This window comes from Nerophis ophidion, linkage group LG03 (genome assembly GCF_033978795.1).
Source record: "Nerophis ophidion isolate RoL-2023_Sa linkage group LG03, RoL_Noph_v1.0, whole genome shotgun sequence".
Lineage (NCBI taxonomy): Eukaryota > Metazoa > Chordata > Actinopteri > Syngnathiformes > Syngnathidae > Nerophis > Nerophis ophidion.
In genome coordinates this window covers 7,849,846-7,873,894 of record NC_084613.1, presented here as the reverse complement: position 1 = coordinate 7,873,894, position 24,049 = coordinate 7,849,846, and the positions used below count along the sequence as shown (strand labels likewise).

Sequence of the window (24,049 nt, the reverse complement as noted above, 5' to 3'; positions counted from 1 at the left end):
GTCCCCCCATCAGATGACGACACTTCCGGTATTGGTATCGCCGATACCAAATTTGCGATATTACCCAGGCACCGCGTTGGTGACCCCTACCTTAGAACATGTCTATGCTTGAGAGTCAGACAAACGTGTACAAGCCCCGCCTTTTTCCGTTCATTTCCTCAAGCTAATTGGTTAAAATAAATCGGCCTCCCCGTTGGCTATTGGCTGAAATCCCCTCCTCTTCCTGTGAGCCGCGAAATGACGTACTCGGGAGTCGGCCATGATGGCGGCCTATAGTGTAGCCAAAGGCGGCCGTGGCTTTTTCAGCGGCTTGCGTCTGTCCTACCGGAGTTGGGTCCAAGTCCAACATGCGAGCCTACCTTGCGGCCGCAGCTACTGCGCCGGCCAGCTGTCCGTCAAGGAGAGGATTGACAAGAAGCGGCAAGCTGCGCTTATCGGCGGAGGTCAGCAGAGGATCGACGCGCAACACAAGCGGGTGAAGTTGGGACAACTTTCATTTACGTCCTCAATTGTCCGACACGCTATTATTATTATTAATGTTATTATTCTAAACTATTTTTATAGTTTTGCCTCTTTTTAATTTTAAGTTCCTGTTATACAGTATATACCTTGAGCTCTTATTTTGAAGGCGAAAAAGGGAACGGAAATGGTGTCATGTTGGAGGCGCTAGTTTTACACGATGATTACTTTATTTCATGGGTCAGCAACCTTTTTGAAACCAAGAGCTAATTCTTGGGTACTGATTAATGCGAAGGGCTACCAGTTTGATACACACTTCAATAAATTGCCATAAATAGCCAATTTGCTCAATTTACCTTTAATAAATAAATATATATATATATATACATATATATATATATATATATCCATCCATCCTTTTTACTACCGCTTATTCCCTTTTGGGGTCGCGGGGGCGCTGGCGCCTATCTCAGCTACAATCGGGTGGAAGGCGGGGTACACCCTGGACAAGTCACCATCTCATCGCAAGGCCAACACAGATAGACAACATTCACACTCACATTCACACACTAGGGCCAATTTAGTGTTGTCAATCAACCCATCCCCAGGTGCAAATTTGTTATATATTCTAACAAAGTGCAGATTGTATTTTAACCTATTTAAAACATGTCATCAAAATTAATCTTAATGAAGAAAAATTACTAATGATGTTCCATAAATTCTTTTTTTTACTTTTTCATAAAGATTCTAATTAGCTAGTTTTTCTCTTAATTTTTTTGGTTGAATTTTGAATTTTAAAGAGTCGAAATGTATTTTTTTCCCCGTGTTTTCTCCTCTTTTAAACTGTTCAATTAAGTGTTTTTTTCCTCATTTATTCTCTACAAAAAAACTTCTGTAAAAGGAAAAAAAATGTACGACGGAATGACGGACAGAATTTATATATATATATATATATATATATATATATATAGTACATCGTCGTACATTTTTTTTCTTTTTACAGAAGTTTTTTGTAGAGAATAAATGAGGGAAAAAAAACGTAATTGAACAGTTTAAAAGAGGAGAAAACACGAAAAAAAACAAAAAAAAACATTTCGACTCTTTAAAATTCAAAATTCAACCGAAAAAAATGAAGAGAAAAACTAGCCAATTCGAATCTTTTTGAGAAAATTTTTTTTTATGGAACATTATTAGTTATTTTTCCTGATTAAGATTAATTTTAGAATTTTGATGACATGTTTTAAATAGGTTAAAATCCAATCTGCACTTTGTTAGAATATATAACAAATTGGACCAAGCTATATTTCTAACAAAGACAAATCCTTATTTCTTCTAGATTTTCCAGAACAAACATTTTAAAATAAATTCAAAATACTTTGAAATAAGATTCAAATTTGATTCTACAGATTTTCTAGATTTGCCAGACTATTTATTTGAATTTTAATCATAAGTTTGAAGAAATATTTCACAAATATTCTTTGTCGAAAAAACAGAAGCTAAAATTAAGAATTAAATTATAATGTATTTATTATTCTTTACAATAAAAAAATAAATTCACTTGAACATTGATTTAAATTGTCAGGAAAGAAGAGGAAGGAATTTAAAAGGTAAAAAGGTATAGTGATTAAAAATCCTAAAATCATTTTTAAAGTTGTGTTTTTTCTCTAAAATGATCTTTCTGAAAATTATAAGAAGCAAAGTAAAATCATAAATTAATTTATTCAAACAAGTAAAGACCAAGTCTTTAAAATATTTTCTTGGATTTTCAAATTCTATTTGACTTTTGTCTTTCTTAGAATTAAAAGGGTCGAGCAAAGCGAGACCAGCTTGCTAGTAAATAAATACAATTTTAAAAATAGAGGCAGCTCACTGGTAAGTGCTGCTATTTGAGCTATTTTTAGAACAGGCCAGCGGGCGACTCATCTGGTCCTTACGGGCGACCTGGTGCTTTATTTCGTTTCTTTTCAATACTCTGCTCCACTCCAACATGACACCATTTCCGTTCCTTTTTCGCCTTCAAAATAAGAGCTCAAGGCATATACTGTATAACAGGAACTTAACATCACAAAGAGGCCAAACAATAAAACTAGGTTACATTATTATTATTATTATTGCTAAACAAAATAGCATTATTGTTGGCTTGCTAGTATACAAACTCCTCTGGAGGGGTGTCTGATACTGCACATTTTGGTATCGATGGGATATCAAGTCAAGGTAACCAATAGCATCCATCCTTTTACTACCGCTTGTCTCTTTTCTTACTTGAAAATAATCAACAGTGAGTGATTTTGAATTTTAATTTGTTGAGTCTGAAGTACATGCGTGACGGATATTTAAGCTGAATCTATCTGTTTTGGCCCTGCGATGAGGTGGCGACTTGTCCAGGGTGTACGCCGCCTTCCGCCCGATTGTAGCTGAGATAGGCGCCAGCGCCCCCCCGTGACCCCAAAAGGGAATAAGCGGTAGAAAATGGATGGATGGAAACAAACTTAAAGGCCTACTGAAATGAGATTTTCTTATTTAAACGGGGATAGCAGGTCCATTCTATGTGTCATACTTGATCATTTCGCCATATTTTTGCTAAAAGGATTAAGTAGAGAACATCCACGATAAAATTCGCAACTCTTGGTCACTAATAAAAAAGCCTTGCCTCTACCGGAAGTAGCAGACGATGTGCGCGTGACATCACGGGTTGTAGAGCTCCTCACATCTGAACTTTGTTTACAATCATGGCCACCAGCATTTAGAGCGATTTGGACCGAGAAAATGACGATTTCCCCATTAATCTGAGCGAGGATGAAAGATTCTTGGATGAGGATAGTGAGAAGGAAGGACTAGAAGGGGAAAAAAAAGACAAGTGCAGTGGGAGCGATTCAGATGTTATTAGACACATTTACTAGGATAATTCTGGAAAATCCCTATCTGCTTATTGTGTTACTAGTGTTTTAGTGAGATTATATGATACCTGAAAGTCGGAGGGGTGTGGCCACGGGTGTGGTGACCGCCAGTGTCTCTGAGGGAAGCCACGCAGCTGCCTCTTTGACAGCTGCAGGAAGAACGACGCAAGCTCCGCTCATGTCTACGGTAAGAGCCGACATATTACCACCATTATCTCACCGAAACCTGCTGGTTGACATGTGGTAGAGAACCATGTTCGCTTGACCGCTCTGTTCCATATTAAAGCTTCACACCGGCTCTGTTTGTGTTGCTACAGCCGGCCGAAATACACCGCTTTCCACCAACATCTTTCTTCTTTGTTGTCTCCATTATTAACTGAACAAATTGCAAAAGATTCCGCAACACAGATGTTCAGAATGCTGTGTAATTACGCGATAAAAACAGACTACTTTTAGCCGTGATCGGTGCCGGGAGAACATGTCCGCTTACCACCGGTGACATCAAACGCACGTGTCATCATTCCGCGAAGTTTTCAACAGGATACCTCGCGGGAAATTTTTAAAATTGCAATTTAGTCAACTAAAAAGGCCGTATCGGCATGTGTTGCAATGTTAATATTTCATCATTGATATATAAACTATCAGACTGAGTGGTCGGTTGTAGTGGGTTTCAATCAATCAATCAATGTTTATTTATATAGCCCCAAATCACAAATGTCTCAAAGGACTGCACAAATCATTACGACTACAACATCCTCGGAAGAACCCACAAAAGGGCAAGGAAAACTCACACCCAGTGGGCAGGGAGAATTCACATCCAGTGGGACGCCAGTGACAATAATGACTATGAGAAACCTTGGAGAGGACCTCAGATGTGGGCAACCCCCCACCTCTAGGGAACCGAAAGCAATGGATGTCGAGCGGGTCTAACATGATACTGTGAAAGTTCAATCCATAGTGGCTCCAACACAGCAGTGAGAGTCCCGTCCACAGGAAACCATCTCAAGCGGATCAGCAGCGTAGAGATGTCCCCAACCGATACAGGCGAGCGGTCCATCCTGGGTCCCGACGAGCGGTCCATCCTGGGTCTTGACTCTGGACAGTCAGTACTTCATCCATGGTCATCGGACCGGACCCCCTCCACAAGGGAGGGGGGGACATAGGAGAAAGAAAAGAAGCGGCAGATCAACTGGTCTAAAAAGGAGGTCTATTTAAAGGCTAGAGTATACAGATGAGTTTTAAGAAGAGACTTAAATGCTTCCATGCTTTCAGTAGGCCTTTAAAGGTCATATAAGGTCAGTGCTAGGAATCTTCAAAATGGGGTCCCCGGGACCCCATCAGGTCATAAAAATGGGGTCCCACTCTTATGTAAGCGTTTTGAAAACAAATGACAAGTGAAGTGAGTTATATTTATGGAGCGCTTTTCTCTGGTGACCCAAAGTGCTTTTAATAGTGAAACCCGACATCTAAGTCGGTGTTTTTTTTAAATTTGGAGGCACACCACCAGTAGAAAGTGTTGAAAAAGACTAAACTCCACCAGGTTGCCGTACCTTATTTTGAGTTTGTTGGTGTTTTCTTGTGTGTAGTTCTTGTTTTGTGCTCTTATTTTGGTGGCCCTTCCTGTTTTGTTGGTGTTTTTCCGTAGCAGTTTCATGTCTTCCTTTCAGCGCCATTCCTCGCACCTGCTTTGTGTTGGCAAGCAAGACTATTTAAGTTGTGTGGACATTGTTGATTGTCACGTCACGTACGGATGTACTTTGTGGACGCCGTAAGTCTTTGCTGTCGTCCAGCATTCTGTTTCTGTTTACTTTGTAGCCAGTTCAGTTTTACTTTTGTTTTGCACTGCCATCCCTATGCTTCAAGTCAAGGTAACCAATACCTCTTACTTGAAAATAATCAACATTGAGTGATTTTGAAATGTTAATGTGCTGAATCAGAAGTACACGCGTGACGGATATTACTGTATAGCTGAATAAACAAACTTAAATGTGCCATATAAGGTCAGTGCTAGGAATCTGATGGGGTCCCCGGGGACCAACACTGCATAATATGATTTTTTTTAAAAAGGGAAAAAGATTTTGTGAAGATAAAAAATATTGATGTAATCATAGTAGTATCGACTAGATACACTCTTGTACTTGGTATCATTACAGTGGATGTCAGGTGTAGATCCACCCATGGCATTTGTTTACATTGTGCAATGGTAAGCTATTGTATCCTCCTACGGTGTGTAGTAAAGCATGTTTAGCTATTCTGCATCCTCCAGTGATAATGATACTTGTAAGAAACATACTTTATTTGTTGCCATGCAGGCGACGATTAAGTTATTCAGCATTTATGGGGTTTCAGTGTCATAACTTCACCTTTATCTTGACTTTTTACACCAAAATGCGTCCATTCTCCCTTTTCTGTCTACACACTGTGTCTGCTTGTAAGTACTCTGTGTGTGTGCGCTGCCGAACATGCTCCTCTGATCGTAAACCCTAAACAAATATATATGTACCTTTTTGATCCTTTGAAACCTTCCATGTTTTTGTTTTTGTTTGATACTTTCATGCGTCGTTCCATTATTGTGAAGACTTTGAAACCGAAATCACATTTTTTTTAATGTTAAAGGTGGCGCTAGAGAGGCAATTTAGAAATGTCATTTTCGGGACCCCTGAAAATATTCACATTTTCGCCATATCTGGTGCGTCTGCTTTTACGACAACCTTTTTCCAAACCACAATATAGAATGTAATAATAATGATAGTAATGTGAGATAGTACAGGATAATGTATACATTTATCACTTGTTCTCCAAATGCTTACAAAAAAGTGTGACCCCAAAAATGTACTTTGGGGTCCCCGGGGACTCCATTTTGAAAATTCCCAGTGCAAAGACTGCATAATACTCCATGGCGTTTGTTTACATCGTGGGGCCGGTGAGCATGTAGTGAAGCATGTTTAGCTATTCCGCATCCTCCAGTGATAATGATACTTGTAAGAAACATACTTTATTTGTTGCCATGCAGGCGAGGATTAAGTTATTCAGCATTTATGGGGTTTCAGTGTCATAACTTCACCTTTATCTTGACTTTTTACACCAAAATGCGTCCATTCTCCCTTTTCTGTCTACACACTGTGTCTGCTTGTAAGTACTCTGTGTGTGTGCGCTGCCGAACATGCTCCTCTGATCGTAAACCCTAAACAAATATATATGTACCTTTTTGATCCTTTGAAACCTTCCATACATCCATGTTTTGTTTTTGTTTGATACTTTCATGCGTCGTTCCATTATTGTGAAGACTTTGAAACCGAAATCAAATTTTTTTTAATGTTAAAGGTGGCGCTAGAGAGGCAATTTAGAAATGTCATTTTCGGGACCCCTGAAAATTTTCACATTTTCGCCATATCTGGTGCGTCTGCTTTTACGACAACCTTTTTCCAAACCACAATATAGAATGTAATAATAATGATAGTAAAGTGAGATAGTACAGGATAATGTATACATTTATCACTTGTTCTCCAAATGCTTACAAAAAAGTGTGACCACAAAAATGTACTTTGGGGTCCCCGGGGACTCCATTTTGAAAATTCCCAGTGCAAAGACTGCATAATACTCCATGGCGTTTGTTTACATCGTGGGGCCGGTGAGCATGTAGTGAAGCATGTTTAGCTATTCCGCATCCTCCAGTGATAATGATACTTGTAAGAAACATACTTTATTTGTTGCCATGCAGGCGACGATTAAGTTATTCAGCATTTATGGGGTTTCAGTGTCATAACTTCACCTTGACTTTTTACACCAAAATGCGTCCATTCTCCCTTTTCTGTCTACACACTGTGTCTGCTTGTAAGTACTCTGTGTGTGCGCGCTGCCCAACATGCTCCTCTGATCGTAAACCCTAAACAAATACATATGTACCTTTTTGATCCTTTGAAACCTTCCATACATCCATGTTTTTGTTTTTGTTTGATACTTTCATGCGTCGTTCCATTATTGTGAAGACTTTGAAACCGAAATCACATTTTTTTTAATGTTAAAGGTGGCGCTAGAGAGGCAATTTAGAAATGTCATTTTCGGGACCCCTGAAAATTTTCACATTTTCGCCATATCTGGTGCGTCTGCTTTTACGACAACCTTTTTCCAAACCACAATATAGAATGTAATAATAATGATAGTAATGTGAGATAGTACAGGATAATGTATACATTTATCACTTGTTCTCCAAATGCTTACAAAAAAGTGTGACCCCAAAAATGTACTTTGGGGTCCCCGGGGACTCCATTTTGAAAATTCCCAGTGCAAAGACTGCATAATACTCCATGGCGTTTGTTTACATCGTGGGGCCGGTGAGCATGTAGTGAAGCATGTTTAGCTATTTCGCATCCTCCAGTGATAATGGTACTTGTAAGAAACATACTTTATTTGTTGCCATGCAGGCGAGGATTAAGTTATTCAGCATTTATGGGGTTTCAGTGTCATAACTTCACCTTTATCTTGACTTTTTACACCAAAATGCGTCCATTCTCCCTTTTCTGTCTACACACTGTGTCTGCTTGTAAGTACTCTGTGTGTGTGCGCTGCCCAACATGCTCCTCTGCTCGTAAACCCTAAACAAATATATATTTGTTTTTGATCCATCGGAACCCTTCCATACATCCATGTTTTTGTTTTTGTTTGATACTTTCATGCGTCGTTCCATTATTGTGAAGACTTTGAAACCGAAATCACATTTTTTTTAATGTTAAAGGTGGCGCTAGAGAGGCAATTTAGAAATGTCATTTTAGGGACCGCTGAAAATATTCACATTTTCGCCATATCTGGTGCGTCTGCTTTTACGACAACCTTTTTCCAAACCACAATATAGAATGTAATAATAATGATAGTAATGTGAGATAGTACAGGATAATGTATACATTTATCACTTGTTCTCCAAATGCTTACAAAAAAGTGTGACCCCAAAAATGTACTTTGGGTCGGGGACTCCATTTTGAAAATTCCCAGTGCAAAGACTGCATAATACTCCATGGCGTTTGTTTACATCGTGGGGCCGGTGAGCATGTAGTGAAGCATGTTTAGCTATTCCGCATCCTCCAGTGATAATGCTACTTGTAAGAAACATACTTTATTTGTTGCCATGCAGGCGAGGATTAAGTTATTCAGCATTTATGGGGTTTCAGTGTCATAACTTCACCTTTATCTTGACTTTTTACACCAAAATGCGTCCATTCTCCCTTTTCTGTCTACACACTGTGTCTGCTTGTAAGTACTCTGTGTGTGTGCGCTGCCGAACATGCTCCTCTGATCGTAAACCCTAAACAAATACATATGTACCTTTTTGATCCTTTGAAACCTTCCATACATCCATGTTTTTGTTTTTGTTTGATACTTTCATGCGTCGTTCCATTATTGTGAAGACTTTGAAACCGAAATCACATTTTTTTTAATGTTAAAGGTGGCGCTAGAGAGGCAATTTAGAAATGTCATTTTCGGGACCCCTGAAAATTTTCACATTTTCGCCATATCTGGTGCGTCTGCTTTTACGACAACCTTTTTCCAAACCACAATATAGAATGTAATAATAATGATAGTAATGTGAGATAGTACAGGATAATGTATACATTTATCACTTGTTCTCCAAATGCTTACAAAAAAGTGTGACCCCAAAAATGTACTTTGGGGTCCCCGGGGACTCCATTTTGAAAATTCCCAGTGCAAAGACTGCATAATACTCCATGGCGTTTGTTTACATCGTGGGGCCGGTGAGCATGTAGTGAAGCATGTTTAGCTATTCCGCATCCTCCAGTGATAATGATACTTGTAAGAAACATACTTTATTTGTTGCCATGCAGGCGAGGATTAAGTTATTCAGCATTTATGGGGTTTCAGTGTCATAACTTCACCTTGACTTTTTACACCAAAATGCGTCCATTCTCCCTTTTCTGTCTACACACTGTGTCTGCTTGTAAGTACTCTGTGTGTGCGCGCTGCCCAACATGCTCCTCTGCTCGTAAACCCTAAACAAATATATGTTTTTGATCCATTGGAACCCTTCCATACATCCATATTTTTGTTTTTGTTTGATACTTTCATGCGTCGTTCCATTATTGTGAAGACTTTGAAACCGAAATCACATTTTTTTTAATGTTAAAGGTGGCGCTAGAGAGGCAATTTAGAAATGTCATTTTCTGGACCCCTGAAAATTTTCACATTTTCGCCATATCTGGTGCGTCTGCTTTTACGACAACCTTTTTCCAAACCACAATATAGAATGTAATAATAATGATAGTAATGTGAGATAGTACAGGATAATTTATACATTTATCACTTGTTCTCCAAATGCTTACAAAAAAGTGTGACCCCAAAAATGTACTTTGGGGTCCCCGGGGACTCCATTTTGAAAATTCCCAGTGCAAAGACTGCATAATACTCCATGGCGTTTGTTTACATCGTGGGGCCGGTGAGCATGTAGTGAAGCATGTTTAGCTATTCCGCATCCTCCAGTGATAATGATACTTGTAAGAAACATACTTTATTTGTTGCCATGCAGGCGAGGATTAAGTTATTCAGCATTTATGGGGTTTCAGTGTCATAACTTCACCTTTATCTTGACTTTTTACACCAAAATGCGTCCATTCTCCCTTTTCTGTCTACACACTGTGTCTGCTTGTAAGTACTCTGTGTGTGTGCGCTGCCGAACATGCTCCTCTGATCGTAAACCCTAAACAAATATATATGTACCTTTTTGATCCTTTGAAACCTTCCATACATCCATGTTTTTGTTTTTGTTTGATACTTTCATGCGTCGTTCCATTATTGTGAAGACTTTGAAACCGAAATCACATTTTTTTTAATGTTAAAGGTGGCGCTAGAGAGGCAATTTAGAAATGTCATTTTCGGGACCCCTGAAAATTTTCACATTTTCGCCATATCTGGTGCGTCTGCTTTTACGACAACCTTTTTCCAAACCACAATATAGAATGTAATAATAATGATAGTAATGTGAGATAGTACAGGATAATGTATACATTTATCACTTGTTCTCCAAATGCTTACAAAAAAGTGTGACCCCAAAAATGTACTTTGGGGTCCCCGGGGACTCCATTTTGAAAATTCCCAGTGCAAAGACTGCATAATACTCCATGGCGTTTGTTTACATCGTGGGGCTGGTGAGCATGTAGTGAAGCATGTTTAGCTATTCCGCATCCTCCAGTGATAATGATACTTGTAAGAAACATACTTTATTTGTTGCCATGCAGGCGACGATTAAGTTATTCAGCATTTATGGGGTTTCAGTGTCATAACTTCACCTTTATCTTGACTTTTTACACCAAAATGCGTCCATTCTCCCTTTTCTGTCTACACACTGTGTCTGCTTGTAAGTACTCTGTGTGTGTGCGCTGCCGAACATGCTCCTCTGATCGTAAACCCTAAACAAATATATATGTACCTTTTTGATCCTTTGAAACCTTCCATACATCCATGTTTTTGTTTTTGTTTGATACTTTCATGCGTCGTTCCATTATTGTGAAGACTTTGAAACCGAAATCACATTTTTTTTAATGTTAAAGGTGGCGCTAGAGAGGCAATTTAGAAATGTCATTTTCGGGACCCCTGAAAATTTTCACATTTTCGCCATATCTGGTGCGTCTGCTTTTACGACAACCTTTTTCCAAACCACAATATAGAATGTAATAATAATGATAGTAATGTGAGATAGTACAGGATAATGTATACATTTATCACTTGTTCTCCAAATGCTTACAAAAAAGTGTGACCCCAAAAATGTACTTTGGGGTCCCCGGGGACTCCATTTTGAAAATTCCCAGTGCAAAGACTGCATAATACTCCATGGCGTTTGTTTACATCGTGGGGCCGGTGAGCATGTAGTGAAGCATGTTTAGCTATTCCGCATCCTCCAGTGATAATGATACTTGTAAGAAACATACTTTATTTGTTGCCATGCAGGCGACGATTAAGTTATTCAGCATTTATGGGGTTTCAGTGTCATAACTTCACCTTGACTTTTTACACCAAAATGCGTCCATTCTCCCTTTTCTGTCTACACACTGTGTCTGCTTGTAAGTACTCTGTGTGTGCGCGCTGCCCAACATGCTCCTCTGCTCGTAAACCCTAAACAAATATATGTTTTTGATCCATTGGAACCCTTCCATACATCCATATTTTTGTTTTTGTTTGATACTTTTATGCGTCGTTCCATTATTGTGAAGACTTTGAAACCGAAATTAAATTTGTTTTAATGTTAAAGGAGTTAATTTTGAAATGTCATTTTCGGGAACCCCCAAAAATATGAACATTTTGGCCATGCCTTGGGCGCCTGCCAAATATGGGTATTTTTGTTGCGTGTTAGGCGTCCAAGAGCGTAATAAAGTTTGATGTGGCGCAGGGCAAGCTGACGGCCAGGGAGCGCGTGGCCCTCCTGCTGGACCCCGAGTCCTTCGTGGAGTCGGACATGTTTGTGGAGCACCGCTGCTCCGACTTCGGCATGGAGCAGGACAAGAACAAGGTCAGCCGCCGTCCACCTTCCCCTTCCCGTTCGACGTGAGATGTCACTTCCTGTCTTGGCTCGCCAGTTCCCAGGTGACAGCGTGGTGACGGGGCGGGGCCGGATCAACGGCCGCCTGGTTTACGTCTTCAGTCAGGTAAAAAGAAGGGGAAAGAAAAAAAACGTGGGCGCTCGGCGGCGGCTTTCTTAACGTGGCGCTGGTTTCCCGGCAGGACTTCACGGTGTTCGGCGGCAGCTTGTCAGGAGCTCACGCACAGAAGATCTGCAAGGTAGACACGGTCCATGCACGCCCGTGACCGCCATTGATGCTGATTTTTGCTGGCAGGTCATGGACCAGGCCATGATGGTCGGGGCCCCCGTCATCGGCCTCAACGACTCTGGGGGCGCTCGCATCCAAGAGGGGGTGGAGTCTCTGGCGGGGTACGCCGACATCTTCCTGGTAAGGAGAGACACTACACCGAGGTCCCGAAACAGAGTTTGTCACTTGAGAGACTATTTCCTCCATAATGCAGGTCATGTTGTAAAGAAGAAGAAATATTATTAAATACAAAAGCAGTGAAGTTGTCACCTTAAATGGTAAATAAAAAGAAAATACAACAAATCCTTTTCTACTTATATTCAATTGAATAGACTGCAAAGACAAGATGCTTGATGTTCACACTCAGAAACTAAATTTTTTTTTGTGCAAATAATCATGAACTTAGAATTTAATGGCAGCAACACATGTCAAAAGAGGCATTTTTGCCAGTGTGTTACATGGCCTTTCCTTTTAACAACACTCAGTAAAGGTTTGGGAACTGAGGAGACACATTTTTGAAGTGGAATTCTTTCCCGTTCTTGCTTGGTGTACAGCTTAAAGGGGAACATTATCACAATTTCAAAAGGGTTAAAAACAATAAAAATCAGTTCCCAGTGGCTTGTTGTATTTTTTGAAGTTTTTTTTCAAAATTTTACCGGTCTCGGAATATCCCTAAATAAAGCTTTGAAGTGCCTTATTTTCGACTCTGCGAAGACACTGGCCATTTCCCTGTGACGTCATACAGTGCTGCCAATGTGAAGTGAAGTGAATTATATTTATATAGCGCTTTTCTCCAGTGACTCAAAGCGCTTTATATTGTGAACACAATATCTAAGTTACATTTTTAAACGACTGTGGGTGGCACTGGGAGCAGGTGGGTAAAGCGTCTTGCCCAAGGACACAACGGCAGTGACTAGGTTGGCACAGACGGGGATCGAACCTGGAACCCTCAAGTTGCTGGCAAGGCCACTCTACCAACTGAGCGATATCGCTCCGATAATAGGATGATGCGTGACGGTATCAGTTGAAAACTTGGTGAGTGTAGTTTTCTTCTGGTGTTTTTGCTTTGGCTTGGTCTGTGAATAAACTGCATCCAAGCAGGAAGGGAAGTGTGCTCGAACTCGTCGTAGATAAAAGGAATGTTTTTTTGGACATTAAAAGCGGTCTATAACAGACAAACAAGTCCAGGCCAAAACATAACCTCTTTGGCGCAGGTAAGATAGTCTGCGTTTTAAGTAAACAAACAATGGGAATACCACAGCAAGATATAGTGACATTAGCTCGGATTCAAACTCGGATTTCAGCGACTTAAGCGATTCAACAGATTACGCTTGTAATGAAACAGATGGTTGGAGTATGAAAATATTGAAGAAGAAACTGAAGCTATTGAGCGAATAGCTATTGACGCTATCCATAGCCATAGCATGGCCGAATAGCTGCGTTAGCATCGCCGGTAAAATGTGCGGACCAAACGATCAGGACTTTCGCATCTTTTGACACTGGAGCAACTTAAATCCGTCGATTGGTAAGTGTTTGTTTCGCATTAAATGTGGGTGGAAGGAAACGTGATATAGTTGCAAATGCATCTGCAGGTTATCCATACATCTCTGTTCCATGTCTGCTTCAGCACCGCCGGTAAATAGCATGTTAGCATCGATTAGCGTAGCATGTTAGCATCGATTAGCTGGCAGTCAACATCAAATAAACTCACCTTTGTGATTTCATTGACTTTATCTTTGCAAATGCATCTGCAGGTTATCCATACATCTCTGTGCCATGTCTGCCTTAGCATCGGCGGTCAAGTGTGGAGACACTCCGGCACATTCAATGGGGGTCTGGCGGCAGACACTTTCGCATATTCGGGCCAGTGGTGCAACTTGAATCCCTCCCTGTTAGTGTTGTTACACCCTCCGACAACACACTGTCGAGGCATGATGTCTCCAAGGTTCCAAAAAATAGTCAAAAAAACGGAAAATAACAGAGCTGAGACCCGGTGTTTGTAATGTGAAAATGAATATGGCGGGTGTCTTACCTCGGTGACGTCATCGCCTCCAGCCCGATAAACAGAAAGGCGTTTAATTCGCAAAAATTCACCCATTTAGAGTTCGGAAATCGGTTAAAAAAATAGATGGTCTTTTTTCTGCGCCATCAAGGTATATATTGACGCTTACATAGGTCTGGTGATAATGTTCCCCTTTAAGTTGTTCAACAGTCTCCCGCCTCACATTTTAGCCATGGAATTGGGGGTTAAATCACCATAAATGATTCCCCGGGCGTGGCACCGCTGCTCCCCACTGCTCCCCTCCCCTCCCAGGGGGTGATCAAGGGGATGGGTCAAATGCAGAGGACAAATTTCACCACACCTAGTGTGTGTGTGTGTGTGTGACAATCATTGGTACTTTAACATATGTCTCCGCTGTCGTATTTTACGCTTCATAATGCGCCACACATTTTCGATTGGAGACGTGTGGACTGCAGGCGGGCACTCTTTTTCTACGAAACCACGCTGTTGTAACACGTGGCTTGGCATTGTCCTCCTGAAATAAGCAGGGGCGTCCATGATAACGTTGCTTGGATAACAACATATGTTGCTCCAAAAGCTGTATGGACAATTCAGCATTAATGGTGCCTTCACAGATGTGTAAGTTACCCATGTTTTGGGCACTAATACACCCCCATACCATCACACATGCTGACTTTTACACATTGCGCCTACAACAATCCGGATGGTTCTTTTCCTCTTTGGTCCAGAGCAGGGGTCGGGAACCTTTTTGGCTGAGAGAGCCCTGAAAGCCAAATATTTTAAAATGCATTTCTGTGAGAGCCATATCATATTTTTTAACACTGAATAGAATAGAATAGAATGTACTTTATTGTCATTATATTTGCATATAACGAGATTAAAGACTCCAACTTAAGGTGCGGTTGTGGGAACAAATATGGGGTAAAATAAATAACACGAGGTAGTAATAAAGGAAAAACTAACCATTGAAATAAACAGACTACTATCTATTAAAAATAACAAGCAATCCTGTACAATATAAAAAACACTATAGAAATACAAAATACTGTACAATATACAGAAAAAGACAAGAGTACCAAAGTAATAATACAACTAAATGCGTGCATTTTTTTAAGTAAGACCAACATTTTTAGCGAATAATAAGTCTCTCATTCTTTTTTAATAACATTGTTATTGCTTGAACAGGTGCGGTAGAAAACGGATGGGAGAGTTTTATATTTTGAACGTTATTTTTAGCATTGTGAATTATTCATTACTTATCGTGTTAAGCAATGTCAGCTAAGGTTTATCTGAGAGCCAGATGCAGTCATCAAAAGAGCCACATCTGGCTCTAGAGCCATAGGTTCCCTACCCCTGGTCCAGAGGACAAGACGTCCACAGTTTCCAAAAACTTTTTGAAATGTGGACTCGTCAGACCACAGAACACTTTTCCACTTTGCATCAGTCCATCTTAGATGAGCTCGAGCCCAGCCAAGCCGCCGGCGTTTCTGGGTGTTGTTGATAAATGGGTTTGGCTTTGCCAAGTATAGTTTTAATTTGCACTTACAGATGTAGCGACGGGCTTCACGGTGGCAGAAGGGTTAATGCGTCTGCCTCACAATACGAAGGTCCTGCAGTCCTGGGTTCAAATCCAGGCTCGGGATCTTTCTGTGTGGAGTTTGCATGTTCTCCCCGTGAATGCGTGGGTTCCCTCCGGGTACTCCGGCTTCCTCCCACTTCCAAAGACATGCACCTGGGGATAGGTTGATTGGCAACACTAAATTGGCCCTAGTGTGTGAATGTGAGTGTGAGTGTGAATGTTGTCTGTCTATCGGTGTTGGCCCTGCGATGAGGTAGCGACTTGTCCAGGGTGTACCCCGCCTTCCGCCCGATTGTAGCTGAGATAGGCGCCAGCACCCCCCGTGGCCCCAAAAGGGAATAAGCGGTAGAAAATGAATGAATGAAGATGTAGCGACCAATTGTAGTTACTGACAGTGGTTTTATGAAGTGTTCCTGAGCCCGTGTAGTGATATCCTTTACACACTGATGTCTGTTTTTGATGCAGTACCGCCTAAGGGATCAACAGTCCATAATATCATCGCTGACGCGCCGTGATTTCTCTAGATTTTCTGAACCTTTTGATGATTTCAGGGACCGTAGATGGTGAAATCCCTAAATTCCTTGCAATAGCTCGTTGAGAAATGTTGTTCTAAAACTGTTCGACAATTTGCTTACAAATTGGTGACCCTCGCCCCATCCTTGTTTGAGAATTACTTAGCATTTCATGGAAGCTGCTTTTATACTGAATCATGGCACCCACCTGTTCCCAATTAGCCTGCACACCTGTGGGACGTTCCATATAAGTGTTTGATGAGAATTTGTCAACTTTATCAGTATTTATTGCCACCTTTCCCAACTTCTTTGTCAGGTGTTGCTGGCATCAAATTCTAAAGTTAATGATTTGCAAAAAAAAATTTTTTTTATCAGTTTGAACATCAAATATGTTGTCTTTGTAGCATATTCAACTGAAAAGGATTTGCAAATAATTGTATTCTGTTTATATTTACATCTAACACAATTTCCCAACTCATATGGAAACATTGTGGTTGTCCACACTCTGTGATGTCCCCCCCTCAGAGGAACGTGATGGCGTCCGGCGTGGTGCCTCAGATCTCCCTCATCATGGGTCCGTGTGCGGGCGGCGCCGTGTACTCGCCCGCCCTCACCGACTTTACCTTCATGGTTAAGGTGCGAGCAACACCCCCCGGCCGAATGCTAACAACGCTAACAGCGCTAACGTGCGTGATCGCTCGCCGCCCCGCAGGACACGTCCTACCTGTTCATCACGGGCCCGGACGTGGTCAAGTCCGTCACCAACGAGGACGTGACGCAGGAGGAGCTGGGCGGAGCCAAGACGCACACCACCGTGTCGGGCGTGGCGCACCGGGCCTTCGAGAACGACGTGGAGGCCCTGCTGCAGCTGCGGGAGTTCTTCAACTTCCTGCCGCTCAGCAACCAGGACCCTGCGCCCGTCAGAGAGTGTCACGACTCCAGGTAGACGCCGCCGCCGCCGCTCACCTGGGGGGGAACACGGCAACTTGTTGTTCATGCTCAAAGCAGCGCTTATAGGGTAACCGTGGCAACACTAGGGGTCCCGCTACCACAGAATGGACAGAAACTCACATATAGTCACACTAGTTAGTGAGTATATTTATCTAACAAGACACTTTTTAAAGATGGATGAGACAAGACTGCCCTCTGCTGGATGTGGTGTGGAACGGCTACACTAATAATAATATTAATATTAATAATAATAATTCTCAGCTCCTTTAACATACTGGAGGGAACCACTGCCTCACACAGCAGAGAAAGGACTAGAAGAGTCGCATTGTTTCTCTTACTTTGCACAAATACTGTATGCATATGGACATGAATATTAACTCTACTGTACACACATGGACATGAATATTAAATCTACTGTACGCATATGGACGTGAATATTAACTGTACTGTACACACATGGACATGAATATTAAATCTACTGTACACATATGGACGTAAATATTAACTGTACTGTACACACATGGATGTAAATATTAAATCTACTGTACACATATGTGCATGAATATTAAATCTACTGTACACATATGGACATGAATATTAAATCTACTGTACACATGGACATGAATATTAAATTTACTGTACACATATGGACATGAATATTAAATCTAATGTACACATGGACATGAATATTACATCTACTGTACACATATGGAAATAAATATTACATCTACTGTACACATATGGAAATAAATATTACATCTACTGTACACATATGGAAATAAATATTACATCTACTGTACACATATGGAAATAAATATTACATCTACTGTACACACATGGACATGAATATTACATCTACTGTACACATATGGAAATAAATATTACATCTACTGTACACACATGGACATGAATATTAAATCTACTGTATGCATATGGACATGAATATTAACTACTGTACGCATATGGACGTGAATATTAAATACTGTACACATATGGACGTGAATATTAAATCTACTGTACGCATATGGGCATGAATTTTAAATCTACTGTACGCATATGGGCATGAATTTTAAATCTACTGTACGCATATGAACATGAATATTAAATCTACTGTACACATGGACATGAATATTAAATCTACTGTACACATATGGACATGAATATTAAATCTACTGTACACATGGACATGAATATTAAATTTACTGTACACATATGGACATGAATATTAAATCTACTGTACACATGGACATGAATATTACATCTACTGTACACATATGGAAATAAATATTACATCTACTGTACACATATGGAAATAAATATTACATCTACTGTACACACATGGGCATGAATATTAAATCTAATGTACACATGGACATGAATATTACATCTACTGTACACATATGGAAATAAATATTACATCTACTGTACACACATGGACATGAATATTAAATCTACTGTATGCATATGGACATGAATATTAAATCTACTGTACGCATATGGGCGTGAATATTAAATCTACTGTACACATATGGACGTGAACATTAAATCTACTGTACGCATATGGGCATGAATTTTAAATCTACTGTACGCATATGAACATGAATATTAAATCTACTGTGCACATATGGACATTACTTAAATCTATTGTACACATGAATATTAAATCTACTGTACACATATGGACATGAATATTAAATCTACTGTACACACATGGACATGAATATTAAATCTACTGTACACATATGGACATGAATATTAAATCTGCTGTACACATATGGACGTGAATATTAAATCTACTGTACACACGTGGACACAAATATTAAATCTACTGTACACACATGGACATGAATATTAAATCTTAGATTGATAAATCTACTGTACACATATGGACATGAATATTAAATCTACTGTACACATATGGACGTGATTAAATCTGCTGTACACATATGGACGTGATAAAATCTACTGTACACATATGGACGTAAATATTAAATCTACTGTACACATATGAACATGATTAAATGTACTGTAAACATATGGACATGAGTATTAAATCTACTGTACTCATGAACATGAATATTAACTCTACTGTACACATATGGACATGAATATTAAATCTGCTGTACACATATGGACGTGAATATTAAATCTACTGTACACACGTGGACACAAATATTAAATCTACTGTACACACATGGACATGAATATTAAATCTTAGATTGATAAATCTACTGTACACATATGGACATGAATATTAAATCTACTGTACACATATGGACGTGATTAAATCTGCTGTACACATATGGACGTGATAAAATCTACTGTACACATATGGACGTAAATATTAAATCTACTGTACACATATGAACATGATTAAATGTACTGTAAACATATGGACATGAGTATTAAATCTACTGTACTCATGAACATGAATATTAACTCTACTGTACACATGGACGTCTATATTAAATGGGGGCGGCATAGCTCGGTTGGTAGAGCAGCCGTGCCAGCAACTTAAAGGATTGCAGGTTCGATTCCCGCTTCCGCCATCCTAGTCACTGCCGTTGTGTCCTTGGGCAAGACACTTTACCCACCTGCTCCCAGTGCCACCCACACTGGTTTAAATGTAACTTAGATATTGGGTTTCACTATGTAAAAGCGCTTTGAGTCACTAGAGAAAAGAGCTATATAAATATAATTCACTTCACTAAATGTACTGTACACATACTGTATGGACATGAATATTAAATCTACTGTACACACATGGACATGATTAAATCTACTGTACACATATGGACATGAGTATTAAATCTACTGTACACATATGGCTGTGTGTGTGTGTGCAACGCTTATATTCCTAAAACCCGTGACGTCTTGCGTAAGCAACGTTTTCAACGAGAAACTCCCGGGAAATTTAAAATTGCAATTTAGTAAAGTAAAAAGGCCGTATTGGCATGTGTTGCAATGTTAATATTTCATCATTGATGTATAAACTATCCGACTGCGTGGTCGGTAACAGGAAGTCCGACACGATGACTAAGTGTTGTCCTCTGACCGCTCGGTGCTTCTTGCAGCGAGCGCATGGTGCCATCCCTGGACACCATCGTGCCCTTGGAGTCCACTAAAGCCTACGACATGCTGGACATCATCCACGCGGTGAGACAGCGGCGCTCGAAGCGGGACAAGAAGACGGAGAATAACTTCCTGTCTTCTGTCCATCCGTCTAGATTGTGGACGAGAGGGACTTCTTCGAGATCATGCCCAACTACGCCAAGAACATGGTGGTGGGCTTCGCCCGCATGAACGGACGCACCGTGGGCGTGGTGGGCAACCAGCCCAAAGTGGCGTCCGGTGAGGACCCCCCCCTGCTGGACACACCAGGTAGAACACGGGAAAGCCAGCGCATTGACCCGTGTCCGCCCGCCGCCAGGTTGCCTGGACATCAACTCCTCGGTGAAGGGAGCGCGCTTCGTCCGCTTCTGCGACGCCTTCAACGTGCCCATCATCACCTTCGTGGACGTGCCGGGCTTCCTGCCGGGGACGTCCCAGGAGTACGGCGGCATCATCAGACACGGCGCCAAGCTGCTGTACGCCTTCGCCGAGGCCACCGTGCCTAAAATCACCGTCATCACCAGGAAGGTGAGTATTCTTAATGTCGCTAACGGAGTATCACTCGCACACATCTCCACTAACTCTTCTAGTATTTATTAACCTTCGTCTTGTGTTAAAGAGGAACATTATCACAATTTCAAAAGGGTTAAAAAGAATGAAAATCAGTTCCCAGTGGCATGTTGTATTTTTTGAAGTGTTTTTCAAAATTTTACCGGTCTCAAATATCCCTAAGAAAAGCTTTAAAGTGCTTGATTTTCGCTATTTGCGATGCCACTATCCATTTCCCTGTGACGTCACACAGTGCTGCCAATGTAAACAAACAACGGCGAATACCACAGCAAGATATAGTGACATTAGCTCGGATTCAGACTCGGATTTCAGCGACTTAAGCGATTCAACAGATTACGCATGTATTGAAACAGATGGTTGGAGTATGAAAGTATTAGCATGGCCGAATAGCTGCGTTAGCATCGCCGGTAAAATGTGCGGACCAAACGATCAGGACTTTCGCATCTTGTGACACCGGAGCAACTTAAATCCGTCGATTGGTAAGTGTTTGTTTCGCATTAAATGTGGGTGGAAGGAAACGTAATATAGTTGCAAATGCATCTGCAGGTTATCCATACATCTCTGTGCCATGTCTGCTTTAGCACCGCCGGTAAATAGCATGTTAGCTTCAATTAGCATAGCATGTTAGCATCGATTAGCTGGCAGTCATCATCAACAAAACTCACCTTTGTGATTTCGTTGACTTTATCTTTGCAAATGCATCTGCAGGTTATCCATACATCTCTGTGCCAGGTCTGCTTTAGCACCGCCGGTAAATAGCATGTTAGCGTCGATTAGCTGGCAGTCACGCTGCAACCAAATATGTCTGATTAGCACTTAAGTCAACATCAACAAAACTCACCTTTGTGATTTCGTTGACTTTATAGTTGCAAATGCATCTGCAGGTTATCCATACATCTCTGTGCCATGTCTGCTTTAGCACCGCCGGTAAATAGCATGTTAGCATTGATTAGCCTAGCATGTTAGCATCGATTAGCTGGCAGTCAACATCAACAAAACTCACCTTTATGATTTTGTTGACTTTATCGTTGCAAATGCATCTGCAGGTTATCCGTACATCTCTGTGCCATGTCTGCTTTAGCACCGCCGGTAAATAGCATGTTAGCATCGATTAGCTGGCAGTCATCATCAACAAAACTCACCTTTGTGATTTTGTTGATTTAATCGTTGTAAATGCATCTGCAGGTTATCCATACATCTCTGTGCCATGTCTGCTTTAGCACCGCCGGTAAATAGCATGTTAGCATCGATTAGCGTAGCATGTTAGCATCGATTAGCTGGCAGTAAACATCAACAAAACTCACCTTTGTGATTTCGTTGACTTTATAGTTGCAAATGCATCTGCAGGTTATCCATACATCTCTGTGCCATGTCTGCTTTAGCACCGCCGGTAAATAGCATGTAACATCGATTAGCTGGCAGTCACGCTGCAACCAAATATGTCTGATTAGCACATAAGTCAACATCAAGAAAATGCACCGTTGTGATTTCGTTGACTTTATCGTTGCAAATGCATCTGCAGGTTATCCATACATCTCTGTGCCATGTCTGTCTTAGCATCGCCGGTCAAATGTGAAGACACTTTGGTACATTCAATGGGGGTCTGGCGGCAAATTTCTTGCCAGTGGTGCAACTTGAATCCCTCCCTGTTAGTGTTGTTACAACCTCCGACAACACACCGACGAGGCATGATGTCTCCAAAGTTCCAAAAAATAGTCGAAAAAACGGAAAATAACAGAGCTGAGACCCGGTGTTTGTAATGTGTTGAAAATGAATATGGCAGGTGTGTTACCTCGGCGACGTCACATTCTGACGTCATCGCTAAAAGACCGATAAACAGAAAGGCGTTTAATCCGCCAAAATTCACCCATTTAGAGTTCGGAAATCGGTTAAAAAAATATATGGTCTTTTTTCTGCACCATCAAGGTATATATTGACGCTTGCATAGGTTTGGTGATAATGTTCCCCTTTAAGGTCGGCACCGAGCCGTTTTAGTTTTTAAATGCTTAAAAGAACCACATACATTTATTTTTTCGCATCAAGGCTTTTTGACTTTGTCAGGAACCTCTATTTGTTTATTTATTTTTTTCACTAAATTATAAAATGCTCTGTGGTGAATTATGACCTTGGTGTTGTTAGGGTCGGTTTCGACCCCCGTTATAAAAAATAAGATTATCAAGCAATAATTAGAGCCAAAACTAAACAGCTCCTCTGCCAATCATGTGAGCTTTAGGGGATTCTCATTTGACATTGTTATCAAGTACAAAAAACAAAGACGGGCATGTCCAGACATCCATCCATCCGTTTTCTACCGCTTATTCCCTTTTGGGGTCGCGGGGGGCGCTGGCGCCTATCTCAGCTACAATCGGGCGGAAGGCGGGGTACACCCTGGACAAGTCGCCACCTCATCGCAGGGCCAACACAGATAGACATGTGAGGTCAATTCAGTATAAGATTATTAAAATGAAAAAAATAAATAAAACAAATTTATTCAAGAGATGTGGTCTAATACCTCTCAGTAATAGTCAGGTAACACAAAAACCTTTTATTTATTTATACGATTCTTTTGAGGTTTGTTTTACCATTTGTTTTTTAATTGAAATTAAAAAAAATATGAAGTGAAGTATATTTATATAGCGCTTTTCTCAAGTGACTCAAAGCGCTTTACATAGTGAATATCACACCAAAAATATCAAAACCAATATTTTCATGGATAAGGAAGCCTAACCAGGTAACCAATAGATGAGAAACAAATTGGATGATAGATAATTGTTTTTAGTGTATTTTACAGCTGATTTAAGACATTAAAATAAGAGATGGTAACAGAAAGCTAACACAAGAGGAAGGTAAAAAAAAAAAAGTATGTTTATACTAAGGTTGTATTTCAGGGGTCAGCAACTTTTTTGAAACCAAGAGCTACTTCTTGGGTACTGATTAATGCCAAGGGCTACCAGTTTGATACACACTTAAATAAATTACCAGAAATAGCCAATTTGCTCAATTTACCTTTAACGCTATGTTATTATTAATAATTAATGATATTTATCTTTGAGGAAACACTGATCATCTTAATGATTTCTCACAATAAATATATATAGAAACAGATAAATATAAAAAAAAAAAAAAATGTGTATTTC

General features: G+C 40.4%; 1 protein-coding gene across 1 annotated transcript in view; it reads left to right on the top strand.

The window, feature by feature from the left end:
• Window positions 1–225: 225 nt before the first annotated feature.
• Window positions 226–24,049, top strand: part of pccb (propionyl-CoA carboxylase subunit beta) — a 33,463-nt gene continuing 9,639 nt past the window's right edge. Inside the window, exons 1-10 of the mRNA XM_061894150.1 lie at window positions 226–475; window positions 11,749–11,868; window positions 11,936–12,004; window positions 12,081–12,137; window positions 12,194–12,307; window positions 16,806–16,916; window positions 16,993–17,222; window positions 20,306–20,387; window positions 20,459–20,582; window positions 20,662–20,870. Coding sequence (XP_061750134.1) covers window positions 260–475; window positions 11,749–11,868; window positions 11,936–12,004; window positions 12,081–12,137; window positions 12,194–12,307; window positions 16,806–16,916; window positions 16,993–17,222; window positions 20,306–20,387; window positions 20,459–20,582; window positions 20,662–20,870 — 1,332 coding nt within the window. The 5' untranslated portion in view covers window positions 226–259. The remainder of the gene's footprint in view (window positions 476–11,748; window positions 11,869–11,935; window positions 12,005–12,080; window positions 12,138–12,193; window positions 12,308–16,805; window positions 16,917–16,992; window positions 17,223–20,305; window positions 20,388–20,458; window positions 20,583–20,661; window positions 20,871–24,049) is intronic.